The 23,679-nt window shown below is 41.0% G+C and overlaps 1 protein-coding gene across 1 annotated transcript; it reads right to left on the bottom strand.

The window, feature by feature from the left end:
* Positions 1 to 628: 628 nt before the first annotated feature.
* LOC125316446 (pentatricopeptide repeat-containing protein At3g61360-like) lies at positions 629 to 17,286 on the bottom strand. Its single transcript, XM_048284773.1, is given in 2 exon segments — positions 629 to 1,429; positions 16,525 to 17,286. Coding segments are annotated over 2 exon segments (1,563 nt in total).
* Positions 17,287 to 23,679: the final 6,393 nt, after the last annotated feature.

The following is a 23,679-nucleotide window of genomic DNA, read 5'->3' as shown; positions in this document are numbered from 1 at the left end:
ATCGACGTGATAGCACTAGCATACAAACCTTTCAATGAAGACAGAACAGTTCGTCACTTCTTTCGACATTTCTTCAGGAAAGAATAAGAATGCCCTACCCATCCATATGTGGATACTCACAGTATTTTTATTACTTTGATCAACCTGAGCAGCTACTCTGCAGCGAAAAAATCAAGTGCAGGGTTTAAGAGCCATCTTTGTACAAGCCAATCAACTAATCTCATTCCACTTTAGGCATAGCGCTTATGTGTATATCCTCACAGAAATTTGAGCTGCAGCATTACCCTTTTGCAAGTCGAATGAGACTAAAACTTTGCCATCTTGACAAGTCCTCAATTTCAATGTTTCTGTTTTGACCAACCTACAAAAGGCAAAAGCAACCACACGAGGAAAACGCTGCGCCTCTCATATTCCTTCCTCCTTCCGGGATTTGTTTCAACCACCCTATACAAGCTGGGTTGCATAGACATGGCCCAAGTCTCAGCAATAACTTGAGTCAAGACCGCACGGTGAACACAAACGATCAGAGTTTCTCATCGCTTGTGTATCAGCCCTATAGACTTTGAGGAGAACCAATAATGACAAACCATCCAAATATCCAGTAAACAGAGGTTGTACTCAAACAAAGTCAACTTGAAAACGTCCTTCCTGCATTAAATTCTAAGGAATTTGCTATACCATCAGCATGCCCTTTTGACAGAGGAAGAACAGCTTTTAACGTCTTTACCAGTTGATTGAGCTTCCTCAACTTGTCGGCCTCACCAGCCTGCAGCAGTAGCCCTCCTAACATCCGAAATGTTGCTTCAGTCATTAGCCTTCCTCTCTCCAGCATCTGTTTGGAGCACTCAAAAGCTTCTAGGTCTCTTCCACGAGAACACAATCCAATCACCAAAAGATCCAGTGCATGACCATGAGGACAATGCCCTTTGCCCACCAGGTATTCCCATAAATGCAATCCCATATCAACTTGACGATTAACACAAAAGTACTTCATCAGCATGACCACCGTCCGAGTTTTAGGCACAAAGTTTCTCTCCACCATTTTATGATATAACTCATATACTCCGTCTATTTCTCTTGATCTCATCAATCCAAAGAACAATGTATGATAGGTCATGTTGTCATGCCTAATTTGCTTCGCCTCCATCTCATCCATCAAGGCAATGGCAGCTTTTACATATTTTGCTCTTATCAGAACACTGATCATCGCATTATAGGCTGCTGTATCTGGTTGCATATTTTTTGTAAGAATCCCATCAAACAATTCCTTTGCCTTTCTTAGATTGCGAGCAACCCCCGCACCATGAATCAAAGTAGTAAATGCCTCGACAGTAGGTAAGCAACCGGCCCCTTCCATTTCTTCAAGAAGCCTTAGACCATCACCCACACAACCTCTCTTACCATTCTTACAGTAAGCATCAATCCTGATGTTATATGTCACTTTGTTAGGTTTAAAACCTCTTCTAACCATCTCATGGTAAAACAACTCCATTGAGGTGACATCGCCCGAATCTTTAAATCCCAAGAGCAGTATATTCATGGTCTTCGTATCGGGAGAGAATCGTGAATGCATTTTATTGAACACAGATCGTGCTTCCTTCATCTGCCTATGCGTGCAAAATGCCCGAAGAAGTATATTGAACTCATCCGTACCAAACCTCCTCCAACAAACACATCATTCTCCATCCTTTCAAATGCCAGGAGAGTATCCTCATACGACTTGAATTTCGCAATCTTCAACATCATGATGCTCATCGCCTTCAGCGTGAGCACCGAAGGGTGCATTACCAGCATCTCGTCCATCAATTCCCAAGCTTTCTCAATGTACCGCATCCTTGCAAGTATGTGGAGAGTTCTTTCAAACGCCACCGAAGTCGGACCGCATGACAAATGGCGGACAGTGTATCTGAAGAACTCTAGAGCTTTGAGACCATTGGAATGAGCCCCAAATAAATGGCCAAGCACATCCTCTACGAAACCAGCTGAAAGAGTACGCGGCGGGATGTGCTTCTGGAGGACGGTTTGAAGCGTGCTATCAGGAAATGGGTGGTCGTTTATGACTTTGGCGATTTTGACGATCTCGTTATCCCTTCCCAATGGAACAGTGGTACAGAAAAGTCGGGACAAGAAGCGCTGGTGTGAAATTCTAGCGAACTGATTCTGAGTCAGTAATTTCATCGAGCAGCTCATGATCAATGGGATCTCCGATGACAAAACCAATCAATTCCCTTGTGGGTTCTTCTGGAACCTGCAACCACGTTAACCAGTAGTCGCATGCTCGGCTATCTACGGCCACCCATCACCAGAATTTCGCCATTTGAACACACTTTGTGAGGCGATTTAATCAAGCGATACTGCATTGCGAAAACTGGAACGAGAAAGGGACACTCCCTCCTCGTCTTCTTCGCGACCGTGGGCACTCTGGAGCCTGAATCTCGGCCAATTTGCAGGGGTCCAGCCCACCGTCGGCCAGGCAGCGAAGGCCGTCGCGCTCGAAAGCTGGAAACTTGCGTGTTTGTCTGCTTTGGTATGCGCTGTTGCTCCCGCAGCATCCACTCTTTCCGTTTCCTGAGTTTTCCGGGGATGTTCAAGGAATACAGACGCAAAGATAATTCACATAAGAAAATTTACGAATGGTAACAGAAATGATCGACTCATAATATTACAAACGGTAAAGGTAAAAAGAGAAATTTACTATTTCTCGTAAAAAATTACGAACAACGGGAATAAAAGATCTTACTGCTATCAATTAGGATCAAACGCAAAAGGAAAGTAACGGTCAACAAGATGGTTTAGTTACGAAAGGGGGAAGAAAAATTACAGGTAATGTCGATAGTTTACCATTCTTTTTGTGGGATATTACACACCATAGGTACCTCGTACTTACGACGAAGAAAGCAAAATTACGTCCTCTAAAGAAAGGGAATTAGTTAGTTTAGTTAACAACAGGAGAAGAGAATTTGCAATTCACTTTGTGTAGAGTTACTTATATTCGGTGGAATATTATCAATCGCAGAATCCGCATAACGACGAAAATAACATTGTATGCTCTAAACATATGTTACAAAATGATATTTCACGGGTAATTTCTGGCCGTTGACAATGCCCGATTGGAGCCCAAAGCGATTTTTTTGGCTATTTTTGGGCGGGGTACTTTTCATGTTCGAGCAATAGTTTAACATACCTATATCTTAACGGTTACAAATGCTGCTCGAACCGAACCGAAACACTTTGATGTTAGGGCTTCAAACAAAACGAAACGAGAAAATTGTAAATAAGAGCTTGAAGTGTCCTCATTTTTCTCAAATAAAGATCTGAAGTTTGCATTATTTTCAAGTAAGGGTCTCAAGCGATGGCCGATTACCGGCAAGGACTAGGCGAGGCAAGCCCTCGCTTCTTCTTCTTCTTCGCGGCCATGATCGACCATGATTTTGACACCTCTTCACTTCACAAGACACATCTTCGTAGCCGGCGATGACCCATCCTTGCCCGTGGCTGATCATGAGAGGCCGTTCTCAACAGTAGTTGAAGCGAGGTCACCATGAGGATGGCATAGCGCCACCCGTGCGAGGCCACCCATGATGGCCGCAAGGGACTGCCTTGTTGGCCGCAACAACGAAAAAAATAAAGAAATGCAAAAAAAATAATAAAAAAGAGCAAATGACAAAAATACCTTTGGTTAAGCCATTCTTCAAAACATAAATGACATTTGAAGCCCTTATTTGAAAATTTCCCCGACAAAATACATTAAAATACACTTCAAAACCATAATACGCTCTCTCTGGCGAAATTCCTACTCCGCCTTCCTCGTTCATCGACTCCGACACCGTCGACTCTTCCACAAATCCAGTAAACCCTAGACGGCGATTCTTCAACTCCGGAGGAGAGCCCTTCAGCTCGGCTACTGACTCCATCCTCATCTTCACTTGGATCACCTCTCCGTCTTCGTCATCAAGGTCCAACTACTCGATCGTGCGATCGCTCACTGACGTTGCAGATGGTTTGGAGGCGGCTGGATTGTGTGTGCTTCACTACTTCCTTGGTTAATTGTGTATGTGTGTAGCTGCTGTTCTTTTCTCTGGCTAACGTCGCCTATGAGCACGAGAACTACCATTGAAGGAGCACTGTGATCATGCTGGTTGCCGAATTTTTCGAAGAGCATAATCTTTCGATTCCCTCCATTTCTCTCTTTCTGAGCGCAGCGCGCGCATCGTCTCCTTCCTTGGATCTACTTTTGTTTTGCTAAGAGCGTTAATTCTATGGTTTCGACTTTGGGGTCAATTAATTGCGTTGAGTTGTGCGTCTTTTCCTGAATTTTCAGAATTTACAGAGGCTTCTTCATCGAGTTCTATATTATGGGACCTCATTTGTTGGTGACAGTCTAAGTAGCATCGACACCGACACACGACAGTTAACGCCGACACATCATTTCTATAAGAAAAAAATAGAGAATTCCGACACATGAGGACACATTAAATATTAAATATATAATCTTATATATATAGAGTAAATTATTATTTTTTATGATTATTTCTATCAATTTAATTTAATGATTCATATCCACAAATAAATAGCTAATATAAAAGAGTCGAGAATGTATATACACTAAAAATATTAATTAGGGTTTGGGTAATTAGGGCCGAGCTGATTAGGGTGGAGGAATTTAGAATATTAGGTTTTGATAGATTACATTTTGACCCCTAAAATGTTGAAATTTTCTAAAATTCACCCATGCGTGTTGGAATAGCATGCCGGGATTCCGGGCTTGCGTGTCACTGATGTATCGAGAGTGTTGATCACGTGTCGGACCCGTGACGGGCACCAATACGTGTCCGACACCGAGACGAAGGCTCTCGGAGAGTGTCCGTCCTTCCTAGATGATAGTAATGATTGAAGTGAATCGCACTTGAATTTGGCATATAAGTTTTTTAACTCATGGACATTCTACACGTTCGACAGAATGAATGCCTGAATCATGGATAGTTAATTCCTATTGCATTCTGTTCACAAACATTCTGATGTCCATTTGAAGTTGCATTGGCTGTCTTATTGCATTCCCTGTACACAGTTGATTAAAATGCGAACAAAGTCAGACATATAAGCATGTTGTGGTGCTTGTTGTTTACGCGTGCTTTTAATATGTCAAATGTTGGCCCTGGGTGTTATGTTGCACTGTTCATGTGTGCATTTGCCGGGTCAATTGACGTTGAGCTCGCTTAGGAAGATTGTACATGGTATTACTCATCTAAGCTGCTGGACATGAGAAGTTTTCGTATCGTATATGATGTTATACACATAGTCCTTGAGGTGCATAAATATGCATGGCGAGATGGGCATTTACAATTCTTTATCGGTATTCATTTCTCATCAAATTGTCTATGAATTACAATCACCATGAACAGCCGTAGAATTTTCTGTTTGGTTATCTCTGAATTCCAGTCATTCGAGCGCATGCTCCAATTTCACTTCTCCCAACTTTTTCCAACGTATCAATAAGTATTGTGCCCTGAATCTTCTGATTGCCATTTGTACTCGAGGCACTCATCAATAAATACTGAGACAAGTTGCCATAAAGTCTAGCAGGTATCAAGTTTAGAACTTAGCATGTAATACTACTTTTCAGTCATCTTGGTTAGTATATGATATCGTGTGACTGAATATGATTAATAGTTAATGTATAGATTCTTATTAATGAGTTGGAGCTTGCTAAAATTGACAAACCCGAATAAATATCAACACAAATATTAAACTGGAATTTACTAAAAATGACTAAATTTCCAAAGACTCGCGCTTTTTCCACTCATCATATAGCTTTGACACTACATTGTGTGGCCCATCACTTTTGGTATAAATTTGTATGCTTCATTTTTTATTTATTATTTTGCCAACTCTTTTGTTTCCTTTTTCTTTTCTTTTTTTTCTCTTACAGGTCCCATTTTCCTCCTCCTCCTTCTTCTTCCTTTCCACACCTCCCACTCCTTCTTGTTCCAAGACGTCCCCGGTTTATTATCTATGATGCCAATCCCGTCGTCATCCCGTCTCTCTGTTCTCTTAACTTCACAAGGTGATTAATTTCTTTACAAGCTCCTCCTCGTTGACTAAGATAGAAGGGTGGTGTGGGAATTAACCCTTTGCGTCCGCATGATTTTGAACCTTCAAATTCTCGGGAACCACATTGAGCCTTTGACGGATCAACAGTTGATGGGCATATGTAATTTGCACCAATTTTCGCAACAAGCCAAAGATCCTCTATCTCAAGGAATGGAAACGCTACAGCAATCTCTCGTGGACACACTTTCTTTGACCACACCGAGTCCTACTGCTTCGGGAAATGTCGCAAAATACATGGGCCAAATGGCTATTCCAATGGACAGATTGGCCACTCTTGAAAACTTCGTTCACCAGATGCTACTTAATTATACAAGGCATGTCTTCGAAATATTTAAAGTTATGCTTACTGTATTCAATATGAATTGTGTCGTTTGAAAGAAAACCCAGCATATGCGAGGAAAATCCATTTGGTATTGAGACTCAACTATTTTTGTTCCTTTTCTTATAGTCTGACCTCTTGAGATAGCTATTGGATGCATCGGATGTTAACCACCCGTCAAGCAGCCCGCACTCTTCTCGTTGTCAACAACTACATCTCCCGTCTCATAGCACTAAGTTTATTAGTGTTAGCTCGTCCTAGGAGCGAAAACATTTATTCTTCTGAACTCTTCTAATTGTAATTAATAGTTTTGATTAAAATTAATGTTTCCAGTGGGGATCCCCTTATGAACACCGATCGCAACCATAGGGATTCGAGCCGCCTTTGTTAATGGAAAAAATTTTCACGTGATTTCAGACTTCGAGAATAAAATTGTATAAAAAGGGTATTATGGAAAGGATGGATGAGGATGAACATGTCATTGATCAAAATAGAGGACAGAGATACGGGAGGACGACGGGATTGTCATAGGAAAATGGTTTCCTAATAGTATTGTCGGGGACAATGCAATTTCAACAATAGATTCACACACCATCACCATGTGCTTTGCATAAAGCTTGATTGGGAGATCATGTGGTCAGAAATAACCGACAGTACTATCAAAATGTCATGTTAGCGGCTCCATTGCCATAAAAGATTATAAACAGGAGACATTGGGGTTTTTGGAAAAAAAAAAAAAAAAAGAAGTGGCAGGCATGGAAAAAGGAGGAAAGTGAGACCCGTAAGGGGAAAAATAAAAAAGAAAATAAAAGAGTTGACAAAATAATAAATAAAAAATGAAGTATATAAAGTTGTACCAGAAGTGATGGCCATAAGTGATGGCCATACAAATGATAAGATGGTCAAAACATATACAAAAAAGAGTATCAAAGTCATAATGGGATTAGAAAAAACGCGAGCCAGTCCAAAACTCACAACAATAAGATGTTTTAATGAAACAATTAAAATCATATATCTTATTTTAGTAAATAACCACAAGGATGGCGTTATTTCCACACCAATTTTAGTTAAAGCACATATTTTGACCAAATTACTCTCTCTCTCTCTCTCTCTCTATAACCGCACAAAGGCAAATGTCCATGTAAAATATATATAATTGAAGATCTTTGTTTAAAGATGATAGTTGATTATCATTCGCCATTCGATTCTGTACATATTTCGAATTAAGAATAAGGCCTGCAATGCGCACACATGCTTGAGCACCGTCAATTTACTAAGCGCTCTGTTTTGGTGTTATAGTGTTTTAAAATAAATCCAAATCAAATTACCTTGCTTCTTTTTGTCATTTTACTTGTATGATGCTCCTTAAGACGAATTCCAATCAATTAGCTGTTGGGGGTCAAATTCAAAGGACAGCTTGGATTCTGCGACTTGACTAGGAATAGTGGCTTACCACCGCTTAATTCTAGAGCAAAATAAATGGATATCAGATCTTGCTCTCTAATGCTTGATATATAAGTTCGATCGGATAAGGGCAATCATGTTACTATGGTGGGTGTGTTAAGATACACATGTGAGTTATGTTAGAGAAGTCTTACATCGGAGAAATGGTATGGTGTTGAGCAATTAATATATTGAAGTTGTCTGATAATTCATTGGTTTAAGCTTTTAAGTGAAAGTGGATCCAACTTGATATAAATAGGCCCGAATTTGGGCTCTCTCTTGGCGATCTTTCCTGATGAAGCTTTTGCTACGCGCTCTCAACAAATGGTATGAGAGCCGATAGCAGATTGGTGGGCTCCCAATCTGTCTTAGTGTTTAGAAAATATCTCAAGAAAAGAATACCGAATCAATTTTCGGGGGGGTGTGTATTGTGGTGTCGTAACACACGCCCAATGTTAGAATTTATGGTTCCATCCGGAAAAAGAGAGAGAGCATACCTAATATAAAGGATATCTAAATTAAGGGAGAGCATACCTAATATAAAGGACGCCTAAATTAAGGGAAAGCATACATGAAACCGAGCTTTCACGTGGATGGGAGACTTATTCGGTCAACAAGCCCAAGTTTGGACTTTACCTTTTCCTTTTATTGCATCGGCGACTCCAGTACATGATCAAAAGTCGACCACGTTCAAAGACTCAAACTTGAGACATATTTTAACGGGGTGAATAAGGATATATAGATTTCAAGTCCAACCTTCCGGCATGCGGCAATTAAAAGGATATGTGTCGACACTCGATACGCATAGCAGGTGTTGTTTAAATATGCCTCGGTATAATCGGTCCCACATCTCAATAATGTAACTTCTGTGTGTTAGATTTTTCTATGGGCATAAGTACGAATTCTCTAGCACTGCTCTTTTGGAGGCTTACTACTTATATCAATTTTGCTAATACGAAGGCTTCAATTTGTGCATCGACAACCCTAAATTCGTCTTTCGGTCAATCTGGTCCTTGAATTATTTATTTTTCGTTGTTTTGTACTGTTAAAATCTAAACGAAAACGTCAGCAAGGCTTTGAAGCTATTGGGGAGTGCTGCGGTGGCATCCTATGTGGCATTCCACATGGCGGACAGAGAAAAGTTTTAAGGAAATATGAAATAGGACCAGCGTTATTTCGAAAATTCAAAAACTAAAAAAAAATATGGAGAAAAGGGAAAATCAAATGTGCAAAATAGAGGACGGAGGAGTTTCCACAAAATCATATGAGTGTTGATAAATTATGGAACATGACAGTTGGGATTGGATTGTCCTGTCAGCACGTAGATATAGAGATACATGCATGCATCAACGTCATCCGGTGACTCTGGCCGACGGAGGTTAGCGGTAGTTGGCTACGGGGACAGATTGGCTGGTGGCGACCGATAGAGGTCCGCAATGGGCGGGGGCAAGCGATGGTCGGCGGTTGGCGGTGGTAGTAGGCGGTGGCCGGTGGAGGTAGGGGATAGGTGGCGATCGGCGACGGTCCACGGTTGCGGAAGTTGGCAAATGTGGGTATGATCGAAAAGAAGGTGGGACGTATTAAAAAGAGGGTGAGACGAAAAGTACTTCTTAAGTTGAAAAAACTATTTTTTTAACTTCTCAAATTGAAGGGAAAAACAACTTCAAAAATAGAAATTTCTTTCAGAAGTAAAAATTTTTATTAAATGGATTTATGCTTCATAAGTTAAATTACCAAACTGATTTACGCCTCAGAAGCACTTTTGGAGCAGAAATCCATTTCTAGAAGTGTATCATGCGCACTCTTAGGACCGTATGCGGTCGGGCAAGACTTTTCCTACGAGAAAATATTGGTACATGCATTAACGTCTTCCAGCGACTCTGGATGCACACATAGCCTGTCAAAAGTCTTTTCCAACGTGGATGGAAAGAATGGGAACAACCAAGTCTATCGGGTTTACTTGCGAGAAAGAGGCTTGCTAGCCCGACTATCCACATGGACGGTGTCGAGACCCTCTCGAGAGCTCTTGAGTGTGAGGGTTAATGGGTCGTCTTTCCGACCTAGCTGCATGTGGACCTTCCAACGTGAGCCCCTCCCAAGGCTCATTACCCAAATCGCAACAGAGGTTACCTTCGGTGCGGTCTAGTGACATGTGCTACGTGTGCATGCCAAGGAGTCGCCACCAATCATTTCTTGGAGGGTATGATTAGAAAATCCCATCGAGTAGTTGGGAGCTTATATTCGATTTTGTAAGAACCAGAGAAATGGGATCGGGGACTTAGTTACGCCAACTATCAGAGTTAACACTCTTTTGGTACCTAAGTTAACTGAATTTTCTAACCTCGAAATTTCATGCAGATGAATAGGGTATGAATCCTAAATCTAGGAGTTTATGCGGATGGGAATAACTACCCTAGTAAACACAATCAATAAAGAAAGTGCGCAAATCAAGGAATCAAATCATACGGATAAATCGCATCAAATCAGCATGGCATTCCTAGTAGAGCCCTATTGGATTAGAGGACATCCAATCTCGATTCATAGGATAAACATGAGTGCTTTGGATATGATTTACCCATGAGGGGCAAAATCGTAATTTTGAAAAATTTTAGGGACAATTGGCCAAAAAAGGTAAAATTGTCATTTCGGACGAGATCCGGAGTGAAAAGCGTCGAAAATAGGATTGGCCACCTAAATCAACCAATTTCCTAATTTCCAACATTTTTTTTATAATTTTCTAGCATTTTTTGGAGACAATTTACCCTTGAGGGGTAAAATTGTCATTTTCTTAAAGAGAATGAGATGTGAAAGCCCCAGATAAAAGGATTGGCCACCCACCTGACCCAAACCCTAATTTTAAGTAATTTCCACAACTCATTGGGATATCAAAGACAATTTACCCATTGAGGGGTAAAATCGTCATTTCAAGAAAAGGCGAGACTCGAAAACCCAAATAGAAGGATTAGTCACATAACCTGACCCAAATCCTAATTTTGGCATTTTCACAAATCTCGAAAATTTTTGGAAACGATTTACCCCTAAAGGATATAATCGTCTTTTCGGGCATATCGGAAGGAGAAACCTCAAAAATAGGTTTGGTCAGTTGATTGTGGCCATTCCTCAATTTTTGAGAATTTCTGAAATTTTTTAGGAAGTTTTCAACGAACTTTTCCCTTTTTTATTTTTGAAATTTATATCACACATATTCATATGCGGAACTCACACAAATCACCAGGAGGAAACTCGATCTTCCGATCTTGGAGTATGAATGAAAAATAAATTGCTGAAAGTAAATTTACAAACCACCAGTAGTAGACTCAACCTTTCTGATTCTTATGATCCAATCGCTTGGAATAACATTGGTAACGAGCTTGAATGCTCAAGGTGTATTCGACGACCTTGATCGATGATAAAATGAAGATCCAAAGAGTTCGTGGTGCTCGTCTAAACCTCTTTTTTTTTTTTTTTTAAGAATTGAGAGCCCAAAGCATCGAAAATAGGATTGACTAGTTGATTGCGGTCATTTCTTATTTTTCGACATTTTTCTAAATTTACAGGAATTTTTAGGGACGATTTTCCCTTAAGGGGTAAAATCATCATTTTCATAAGGGATTGGGACGCAAAATCCCAAAAATAGGGTTAGCCAATTGAATGTGGCCATTTTTTAATATTTGGGATTTTCTGGAATTTTTTTACAAAATTTTCCTTGATTTTTTCAATTTTTCTGAATTTTTCACAATTTTTCATTTTTTGGATATTTAATTATCCGATTTTTATAAAAAAAAAAAAAGGGTTTAAAATAGCCCCTGCTGATGCGGCGCCACGTCGGCGCAACGTTAAAGGTTGACCGGTCAACGGACGTTGACTTCTGTCTTTCTTTTTTCTGGCGTGAATCTTCTACGAATGGCCTTCAGAATTGTCTTGCTCTTTTAGCGTCTCTACAAGAAAAGTTCATGAGCAAAAGCTTAGAAAAAGAAGGATCAATAGAGATGCAAATAAGTCATCCTCCGGGAAGACCAGCCTCCCTGTTTTTCTCCATGAAAAATCTACATCAAGCTTCCCTCCCTCGCTCCTTTGCCCCAAAATTCCTCTCTCTCTGTCTTTTATCTTATCTTCCTCCAGAAAGTCTTTTAAAATGTTGAGCATGTTTGGATCGGTGCTCTCCAGCTCCGCCCACTATGTAACTTGGACGAAGATGAGAGAAAAAAAAAACATCCTCCTCTGCAACGTGCTCTCCGGATTGTTGTCCACCAAGCCCGAAATGCTCTCCAACTCACCCCCACTTTTTCCATGGCCTACTAGCTTATTTTCTCGTGCTCTTTGGAGTGTCAAGAGAATGGTTGAGTGGTAATCTTCGTCCGAAAATCACTCTTGTCCCCCGCACTCATTCTCCACTCAAAGGGGTTTTAGTTCGAATCCCACTTTCTCACCGAAAGTATCAAACAAAATCCTTCAAATACTCTTCCCCTTTCATGATTATGTCCACCGAAACATAACTCCGCTTCCTCTTTTGACCGATGATGATCACTATCGGTCTATTTGCCAATTTAAGCTTATTCTCTTACCGCCGGCCTAACGAAATGCGAATGCAATCTATGTAAAAATTAAATATGAGAGATATTTTTTTGTTTAAAATTAAAATTAGTTCTAATTTTTACGCATAAATAACTAAAAAAAATTAGTCAAAATTTAGATGTCAACAGACGGTCAAATGCGAGCCACAAACTTGTGGCTGGCAAATAACAAAAAAAAAAAAAAAAAGAAATTGTGAAAAAAAATTGATAACACGGTTAGTACCGTGTGCGATCGAGCAAGACTTTTTCTAAGAGAAAATATTAGGTACATGCATCACCGTTATCCAAAGTCTCTTCCAATGTGGATGCAAAGAGATGAGAGTGAATTATTGGGTAGGCCGCCTTCACTCGCTTCCCAATCACGACCCGAGTCAAGATTCGTTTTGCTTGGGACGGTTCAGCCGAGAAAGTAGTGTAACTTGGATGCACGAGAAAACCAACTCGGTTAGCTGTTGTTTTGGCTCGTCCGCAACATTGGAAAAGTAAAAACCAGAAAGGCCCTTCACAGTTTCCTCTTAAAGTCTTAAGCTCCCTCCCTCCTTTCATTTCTACCAACTTCTGCTCAAGCTATGGAACTTGGGCACTTCGGTTTTGCGCAAGATCGGGCACCGGCTTGCCGTTTCCTTCTCTCTCTCGCTCTTGCGGTGTGCCTTGTCCAAGCTCGCTCCGCGACAAATGAAACCGACAAGCTCGCGCTGCTTGCGTTTAAGGCCGCGATCAAAGACCCTTACGGGGCGCTTGCTTCATGGAATGACACCGTCGGGTTTTGCCATTGGTACGGTGTCACATGCGGCCCGAGGCACCCGAGGGTCACGGTCCCGAACTTGCAATCGCTAGGACTCTCGGGTCCCCTCTCTCCTCACATCGGAAACCTAAGCTTCTTGAGTGAAATTCATCTCGAGAATAATAGTCTCGTTCGAGAAATCCCTCCGCAAGTCGGGCGGTTGCGCCGCCTGCGTTTGCTACAGCTAGACAATAATTCACAGGCCAGCGAAATTCCCGGAAACATGTCGGCTTGCTCAAAGCTCGAAGTCCTCAGCATTGCATTTAGCCAACTAACCGGAGCAATTCCCACAAAACTCGGTTCATTATCGAAGCTACGATTTTTGTCCTTTTATAAAAATGCACTCTCCGGGAATGTGCCTTCCTCCTTTGGGAACTTCTCTTCGCTGCGTGTTCTTGAACTCACGGAAAATAACTTGGGCGGGAGCATTCCCGAAGATCTAGGCCGCCCGACAAGTTTAAATCACATCACTGTCTCGGGAAACAGATTGTCCGGTACGATTCCGTCTTCATTGCTCAATCTCTCCACTCTGACCCTGTTCGACGTTTTAAACAACCAGATACAAGGAAGTCTTCCCGCAGACTTAGGCTTGACGCTCCCAAATCTTCAATTTTTCGGCATTGCCATGAACAAACTTGAGGGACCGATTCCTCCCTCGGTGCCCAATTGGACAAATCTAGAGGATATTCAAGCCGGAGTGAACAAGCTTTCGGGGAAAGTGCCTTCTTTTGGAAATATGCCTTGGCTTTGGTATTTTGCCATCTTTGATAACCAGCTGGGAAGTGGGAGTTCTGAAGACTTGAGCTTCGTATGCTCATTGACAAACTCCACCAGATTAGAGTTCTTCGAAATTGGTGAGAACAGACTTGGCGGGGCATTACCCAAATGCATAGGTAATTTCTCGAGCGCTCTCAAGTCGTTCGGCGTGAATGAGAACCTTATGTTTGGTGCAATTCCTGGAGAGATTGGAAGTCTAGTCACCCCGAAGGTGTTAAATATGTATGCCAACAAGTTTTCGGGCGAGGTCCCCTCCAATTTCGGGAATCTGCAAAATCTAGTGGAATTGCGGTTAATCGATAACAACCTGGGAGGGACGATCCCAACTTCCTTAGGAAATCTAACCAAGTTGATCAAACTAAGTCTCGGTTGGAACAACTTTCATGGGGAAATTCCTTCACATCCGTCAAAGTGTCAATCTCTGCAGTGGCTTGATCTTTCTAATAATAATCTCAGCGGTACCATACCCCCACAGCTCATTGGTCTCTCCTCAATAACAATCATTTTGAACTTGTCTCGGAATCATCTAAGTGGGGTTCCGCCCATGGAAGTAGGGAACTTGAAGACTCTAACCGAGTTAGACATCTCCGACAACATGTTGGTAGGTGAAATCCCAAATAGTTTAGGGGATTGTACTGGATTGACCTCGCAGAGGATGGGGGGAAACTTTTTCCGTGGGTCCATTCCTCAATCGATCAAATCGTTAGGAGGTATTGAAAAACTCGATCTTTCACGCAACAATTTGACGGGTCAGATTCCAGAATTTTTGACATTATTTCGATCCTTGCAACTTTTGAATTTGTCTTACAATAGCTTTAAAGGCATGCTACCGCGTGAAGGAATCTTTAAGAATGCTACCGCGACTTCTATTATTGGGAACGATGAGCTTTGCGGGGGATTGCCAGCATTTCACCTCCCCAAGTGCATCTCCAAAAGCTCCAAGAGAAGAAAAATCCATGTATTGGTATCGTCGGCTTGTGCTACTTTTGTCATTCTTGGAATAGCTCTTGTTCTGGTTTTTCTATACCTTCGTTGGTTGAAGAAGAAAGTAAAAGAACCGATTTCAACTTCCATGGACGATTCACGTCCAAACATATCTTATCAAGCACTCTTAAAAGCAACCGATGATTTTTCTTCAATGAATTTGATAGGTGTTGGAAATTTTGGTTCTGTTTACAAGGGGATACTTAAGGAGAATAGTACAACCGTTGCGGTGAAGGTGCTTCATTTAGTGCATCGTGGTGCTTTGAAGAGCTTCCTGGCAGAGTGCGAGGCATTAAAGAACGTGAGACATCGAAATCTTCTAAAGATATTGACAGTTTGCTCGCGTATTGATTATCAGCAAAATGATTTTAAGGCCTTAGTTTATGAGTACATGGAAAATGGAAGCCTCGAAAGGTGGCTACACCCAAACCCAACACCATCTCACATGAATGAGCCTACCCGGACATTGAATTTCTTTCGAAGGATAAACATTGCTATTGATGTTGCCTCTGCCTTGGATTATCTTCATCACCAGTGCCACATCCCCATCATACATTGTGATCTAAAGCCGAGCAATATCCTCATAGATGCTGAGATCGTCGCCCATGTTGGTGACTTTGGATTGGCAAAGTTCCTTCTTGGATCATCCTCCGATACCGTGGCTAATCGGACGAGCTCGGTGGGCATAAGAGGAACAATCGGTTATGCTCCACCAGGTAATCTCTCTTTCAAAGCAAGAAAGTTTATTTAGGTAAAAGATGTTGATGGGTCTTTTTGTGAGTTTTGTAGCCGCATGATAACTCTTACGCCCATTGCACTCTGCTTTAATGATCCGCACTCTAAAAGTTCACCTGCACTATGATCTACAATTGTGGCAGAATATACGATCGGATGCAAGGTGTCAAGAGAAGGCGACGTCTACGATTACGGCATCTTCTTATTAGAGATGTTCACAAGGTTGAGTCCCACCAATGACACCTTCGGAGACAATTTGACTCTTCATAGCTTTGTGGCGGAAGCTTTGCACGAACGAGTGCTGGAAATCACGGATCGCATTCTGCTCCAAGAAAGAGAGAATCATTCAAGCCCCGACAGTCCTCAGCATTGGCTCTCCGAAAGCGGCGGCATATTTCAAGAGTGCTTGGTTACAGTATACAATATTGGAGTTGTTTGCTCCGATGAAGTGCCTGGAAGGCGGATGAGCATCAGCGGAGCTGCAAATCAGCTGCAAAAGATCAGAGAGAAACTCTTTGCACGGGGTTAACACGGACAACAATGAAACAACAGGTCTATACTCTATAGCATAAATTTTATTAGAACTTGTCTCTTCTCTCGTCGCTATACATTCTGTATTGCTTATGCAAACGCAAACGTGCAGGTAAATTACATAACTGAAGATCTTTCCTTAGTGATGATAGTTGTTATCTTTCACCATTCGTATCTGTACATGTTTTAAGCTAGCATAAGGCCTGTAATGTGCACGCACATTCTTGAGTACTGTAAGTTTACTAAAACTTTGTTTTGGGGCTGATGTTATATGTCACTGTGTTAGGTTTAAAACCTCTTCTAACCATCTCATGGTAAAACAACTCCATTGAGGTGACATCGCCTGAATCTTTAAATCCCAAGAGCAGTATATTCATGGTCTTCGTATCGGGAGAGAATCGTGAATGCATCTTATTGAACACGGATCGTGCTTCCTTCATCTGCCTATGCGTGCAAAATGCCCGAAGAAGTATATTGAACTCATCCGTACCAAACTTCCTTCCAACAAACACATCATTCTCCATCCTTTCAAATGCCAGGAGAGTTTCCTCATACGACTTGAATTTCGCAATCTTCAACATCATGATGCTCATCGCCTTCAGCGTGAGCACCGAAGGGTGTGTTACCCGCATCTTGTCCATCAATTCCCAAGCTTTCTCAAAGTACCGCATCCTAGCAAGAATGTGGAGAGTTCTTTCGAACGCCACCGAAGTCGGACCGCACGGCAAATGGCCGACATTGTACCTGAAGAACTCTAGAGCTTTGAGACCATTGGAATGAGCCCCAAATAAATGGCCAAGCACATCCTCTACGAAACCAGCTGAAAGAGTATGCGGCGGGATGTGCTTCTGGAGGACGGTTTGAAGCGTGCTATCAGGAAATGGGTGGTCATTTATGACTTAGGCGATTTTGACGATCTCGTTATCCGTTCCCAATGGAACAGTGGTACAGAAAAGTCGGGTCAATAAGCGCTGGTGTGGAATTCTAGCGAACTGATTCTGGGTCAGTAATTTCATCAAGCAGCTCATGATCAATGGGATCTCCGATGGCAAAACCAATCAATTCCCTTGTGGGTTCTTCTGGAATCTGCAACCACGTTAACCAGCAGTGGCATGCTGGGCTATCTACGGCCACCCATCACCAGAATTTCGCCATATGAACACGCTTGAGAAGCGATTTAATCAAGCGATACTGTATCGCGAAAACTGGAACGAGAAAGGGACACTCCCTCCTCGTCTTCTTCGCGACCGTGGCACTCTGGAGTCTGAATCTCCGCCAATTTGCAGGGGTCCAGTCCACTGTTGGCCAGGCTGCGATGGCCGTCGCGCTTGAAATCTGGAGACTTTGCGTGTTATCTTGCTTTGGAATGGGCTATTGCTCCCGCACCCGCAGCATCTACTCTTACTGTTACCTGAGTTTTATGGGATGTTCAAGGAATACAGACACAGAGACAATTTACGTAACAAAATTTACGAATAGCAACAGAAATGATCGACTCATAATATTTGCAAACAGTAAAGGTAAAAAAGAAATTTACTATTTCTCGTAAAAAATTACGAACAATGGGAATAAAAGATCTTACTAGGGATGACCGATTCCTGGATGGTTGGTTCCCACCCTAGAACGGAGAAGTCCCACCTACGGACCAGTTCGGCAAAATGCGAACCCTGAACCACCCGCTCGTTCCATGAACCCCCTCGGGAACCGAATCACCGGTTCGGTTCGATTTCCGGTTGGATCCCGATTACGGTCCTAGTGAGCACCAACATCAATTAAGAAAGAAAAGGGAACGAGTCTCTAATGGTTGAAGGAGGAAAATTTTTAATATGCAAGATAACGATGGGGACCATGATTTAGTAGCATTGCCTAATAGAAAATTTTCAATAGGAAAAATAACAAGCATCGTAATATTTGCAAAAGTTATTTCGAAAGGCACAGATCCACTTTAGTGGAGCTATCTAGCTAAGCCTAAACCAACATGCCACTATCTCGCTGTGTCATTACAATAATTTCATATTCCATATTTCATGAAGTAAGGCATATCCAAAGTAATGCACTCATATTAAAAGAATATACATTTGTATTATATAAAAAAAATGATCTGGTTGGGCCGGTTGGATGGTTCCCACTAGGAAATCGGGAACCGAACCGATACCCACCGATTCTAGAAAATTGAAACCTAGAACTGGATGCATCGGACAGTATCCACCGATTACCATCTATAATAAGCCGGTTAGGTACGGTCCGATCCGAATTGGATGGACCATGATTTTTTTGCTTACCCCTAGATCTTACTAGCATCAATTGGGACCGAACGTAAAAGGATTGTAACGGTCAACAAGGCGGTTCGATTACGAAAGGTGAAGAAAAATTACAGGTAACGTCGATAGTTTACCGTTCTTTTGTGGAATATTACAATCCATAGGTACCCCGTACTTAGGACGAAGAAAGCAATATTACGTCCTCTAAAGAAGGGAAATTAGTTAGTTTAGTTAACAATAGGAGAAGGGAATTTGCAATTCACTTTGGTTAGAGTACTATATTTGGTGGAATATTATCAACCAAAGGACCCACATAACTTACGACGAAAGTAACATTACATACTCTAAACATATGTTACAAAATGATATTTCACAGGTAAATTCCGGCTTTTGACAATGCCCAATCGGACCCAAAGTGATTTTTTAGGCTAATTTTTGGGTAATGGTTTAACATACAAATATATTAACGGTTACAAATGTTAACCGAACCGAATTGAAACGCTTGATGCTAGGGCTTGAAACAAAATAGAATGAGAAATTTCTAATAAGGACCTGAAGTGCTATTATTTTCTCAAATGAGGACTCGAACTTGGCCTTATTTCCAAATAAGAGTCTCAAGCGATGGCCGGCCACTGGCAAGGACCGGGCAAGGCCGACCAATGCCGGATCTTGGCGAGGGTTGCCCCACCGCAGCAGGCGAGCCCTCGTCGGATCATTACGTCATCTTCTTCTTCTTCGCAACCATGATCGACTCTGATTTTGATACCTCTTCACTTCACAAGACACCTCTTCACGGTCGGCGAGGGCCCACCCTCGCCCGTGGCTGTTAAGACAAGGCCGCCCTCAACAGCTGTCGAAGCAAGGCCGCTACGAGGGCGGCATCGTGCTACCCGGACGGGGCCACCCATGGATGGCCACGAGGGACGGCCTTGTCGGCCACAACAACGAAAAAATAAAAATAATAAATAGAGCAAATGATGAAAATGGGTCATTCTTTAAAACAAAGGGGGCATTTCATTGAGGCCCTCATTTGAGAAAACTGAAGGCACGAAGTGCCCTTATTTGAAATTTTCCCAAACATAATACATTAAAATACACTTCAAAACCCTGATACGCTCTCTCCGGTGAAATCCCGATACCGCTTTCCTCGTTCATCGACTCCACCACCGTCGACTCTTCCACAAATCCGGTAAACCCTAGATGGCGATTCTTCAACTCCGGAGGAGAGCCCTTCAGTTCGGATATTGACTCCATCCTCATCTTCGTCTTCGTCTTCGTCGTCAAGGTCCAGCTACTTGATCGCGCGATCGCTCACTGACGTTGCAGATGGTTTGGAGGCGGCTGGATTGCGTGTGCTTTCCTAGTTAATTGTGAATGTGTGTAGCTGCTGTTCTTTTCCCTGGCTAACGTCGCCTATGAGCACGAGAACTACCATTGAAGGAGCGCTGTGATCATGCGCATTGCCGAAATTTTCGAAGAGCATAATTTTTCGATCCCCTCCATTTCTCTCTTTCTGAGTGCAGCGCGCATCGTCTCTTTCCAATTCCTAGGATTTGCTTTTGCTTTTCTAAGAGCGTATGTTCTATGGTTTCGACTTTGGGTTCAATTAATTGCGTTGAGTTGTGCATCTTTTCCTGAATTTTCAGAGTCTACGGAGGCTTCTTCATCAAGTTCTATATTATGGAACCTTATTTGTTGGTCACAGTCTAATAAGTTACGCCGACACCGACACTCGACACACAACACGACACATCGACATGTTATTTATATAATAAAACACATAGAGAATTCGAATACATTGGGACACATTGTATATTAAATATATAGTGTTATATATATATATATATATATAATAAGTTATTATTTTTTATGATTATTTCTATCAATTTGATTTAATGATTCAATTCTACAAATAAATAAATATTAAAAAAGAGCGGAGAATGAACTTACGCTAAAAATATTAATCCACCATTTCCTAATATCACTCATTGTTTCGAATTGACAAATTCAATTAAATCCCATTCCAACAATCCATAAAACTTGAAAAAAAAAATTAAAAAAAAAAAAAGGTAATCCTCGTCTATGATCAGGAAATCGCCTGGAGAAACTCTCCGCAAGAAAACCCAAGAAATCGCCCGGAGGAAAGGAATGCGAACTTACTCAGTCAGGAGTTGCAATCGCACCGGAAGACCTAGAAGATTCACGTCGATGCGTCATGGGCAGAGAGCATATCAGAAGCCTCAATAGCCGGAGTAGTGAGAGACAGCCAAGGCACGTTAATTGACGGCATTACGAAGACAATCCGTGCCGATTCCCCCCTCACGGCGAAAACTATAGCTCTGAAGCAGCAGGGGCTGCAAGCTAGACTTCAACTGACGGCGTTTTCTCTCCCATGGAAGTCGAAGTCGAAGTCGAAGTCGAAGTCTTCAAGTGATCTGCACGTGGGGTCTTTCGATCTGCAGTGGGATATATTCAGCGACAACTCATCACTCGTGGAGTTATTGGTAGAACAAGCCCATCTGGCCCTTGGCCCATGGCCCATTTCGAACTTACTTGCAGATTGTGGGTTTTTTTCCAATTTAATTTTTAAAAAAATAATTATGAAATTATTTTTTAAAAAAAAGTATTTACAAGTTTGGGCCTCGCTCGGCAGCCCAACTGCCGAGCGGGGCTGGGCTTTTTTTTTTTATATTTCATTTTTTTAAGTGTTTTAATTATTTATGCTTATAATATTTAGTTTATTTCGTATTTTTTTAACATGTTTATATTTATTTTATTTATAATTTTTTTCTTGCTAAGCTTATCTTTATAACATAATTAGTAATAATTAATATAAAAATTATTAAGATCTACAATTCATAAATAATGTTGTAATTATGTAATTAATTGAAAATATTCATAAAATAAAATTGGTAAGATATATGAAATTAAGGAGGACGAGGATCTAGATGTCATTCTGTAAATATTTTTTTTAAATTAAATTGGAAAAAAAAACCCTTCTTTACCCTTTTCCCTACATTTCATAAATGACAAATTTTATCAACTTTTATAGTTTTTCCGGAGTGATGCGGAATGTATTAGTAGTGCGTTTCTAGATCGATTGGACAGAAAAAAATCTAATCGGAAGGTGAAACAGTGATGTGTTAAGAACCGGCGGATCAAGTCGACGATATCGGATAGGGCTCAAATTTGATCGGCGGAAGCGAAATGGCGTCCTAATCAATATTCACGGCCGTTGGCGGTGATGAACGATGGATTTTTGCGATTCGGGGTCTAGATGGGTTTTCCTATTTTTTTTAGTATTTTCGGGATTTATTAATGGTAATTTTTGCGATTTGGGATCGTCTAGATGGGTTTTCAATTGATTATGTTATAAAGATATTGAATTAAGAAGGGGGTTCCTTAATTTCATATATCTTACCAATTTTTTTTTAATATTTTTAATTAATTACATAATTACAACATTATTTATTAATTATAGATCTTAATAATTTTTATATTAATTATTACTAATTATGTTATAAAGATAAGCTTCACAAGAGAAAAAATATCAATAAAATAAATATAAACATGTTAAAAAAAATACGAAATAAACTAAATATTATAAGTATAAATAATTAAAACACTTAAAAATATGAAATTAAAAAAAAAAAAAAGCCCAACCCCGCTCGACAACCCAACCGCCGAGCGAGGCCCAAACTTGTAAATACTTTTTAAAAAAAAATAATTTCGTAAATATTTTTTAAAAAAAAATTAAATTGGAAAAAAAAACCCGCATATTGTATAGAGATGTTGGGCCAGCTAAAGGAAGTCCATATTGTTTTCTCTCCTCGTGAAGCTAGCTCTTGTGCGGATTGGTTAGCTAAGGCTCATAGATTAGGTTACCTCTCTTCTAATTGGTTGTCTTTGCCCACCCTCCACCCTTCGGGATATGTTATGTTTTGATGTTAGTTCTGGTTGTTTCTCAAACTTTGTTAACTGAACAAAAGTACTCGTCTTTTGACCCAAAAAAAAAAAAAAGTAATCCACATTCCACAATTAAATTTAATATTTAACAATAAGTGAAAAAAAAAAAAAAACAATCTGCGGGGTAGATAATGCAAGGTGATTAGGGACGCCGTGCGAGAGCCAAGAGGGTGAGAGAGACCGAGAGACGAGAGGGTGAGAGACGGCGATTACGGTTTCGACAATTAGGACCGAGCCGATTAGGGTGGAGGAACTTAGAATATTAGGTTTTGATAGATTACCCCTAATATATTGAAAATTTTTAAAATTGACCCGTGTGTGTTGGAATAGCGTGCCGGAATTCCAGACTCGCGTGTTGCTGATGTGTCGGGAGTGTTGACCACGTGTCGGATGCTTGTCGAGCACCAACACAAAGGCTCCCGGAGAGTTTCCATCCTTCCTAGATTATAGTAATGATTGAAGTGAATAGCGCTTGAATTTGGCGTATTAGTTTTTTTAACTCAGGGGCATTCTACATGTTCGACACAATGAATGCCTGAATCATGGATAGTTAATTCCTATTGCATTCTGTTCACAAACATTCTGATGTGCAATTGAAGTTGCATTGGCTGTGTCTTATTGCATTCCCTGTATACAGTTGATTGAAATGCGAACAAAGTTAGACATATAAGAATGTTGTGGTGCTTGTTGTTTACGTGTGCTTTTCATATGTCAAATGCTGGCCCTGTGCGTTATGTTGCGATGTTCATGTGTGCATTTGCCGTGTCAATTGACGTTGAGCTCGCTTAGGAAGATTTACATGGTATTACTCATCTATGCTGGACATGAGAAGTTTTCGTATCGTACATGATGTTATATACATAGTCCTTGAGGTGCATAAATATGCATAGCGAGATGGGCATGTACAATTCTTTATCGGTATTCATTTTTCATCGAATTGTCTATGACCAATACATTACAATCACTACGAACAGCCGTGGAATTTTATCTGTTTGGTTATCTCTAAATTCCAGTCATTCGAGCGCATGCTCCAATTTCACTTCTCCCAACTTTTTCCGTCGTATCAATAAGTATTGTGCTCTGAATCTTCTGATTGCCATTTGTGCTCGAGGCACTTATCAATAAATACTGAGACAAGTTGCCATAAAGTCTAGTAAGTATCAAGTTTAGAACTTAGGATCTAATGCTACTTTT

Source organism: Rhodamnia argentea, chromosome 9, assembly GCF_020921035.1.
Source record: "Rhodamnia argentea isolate NSW1041297 chromosome 9, ASM2092103v1, whole genome shotgun sequence".
In the NCBI taxonomy this organism is placed as follows: domain Eukaryota; kingdom Viridiplantae; phylum Streptophyta; class Magnoliopsida; order Myrtales; family Myrtaceae; genus Rhodamnia; species Rhodamnia argentea.
This window is presented reverse-complemented; position numbering and strand designations above follow the sequence as displayed.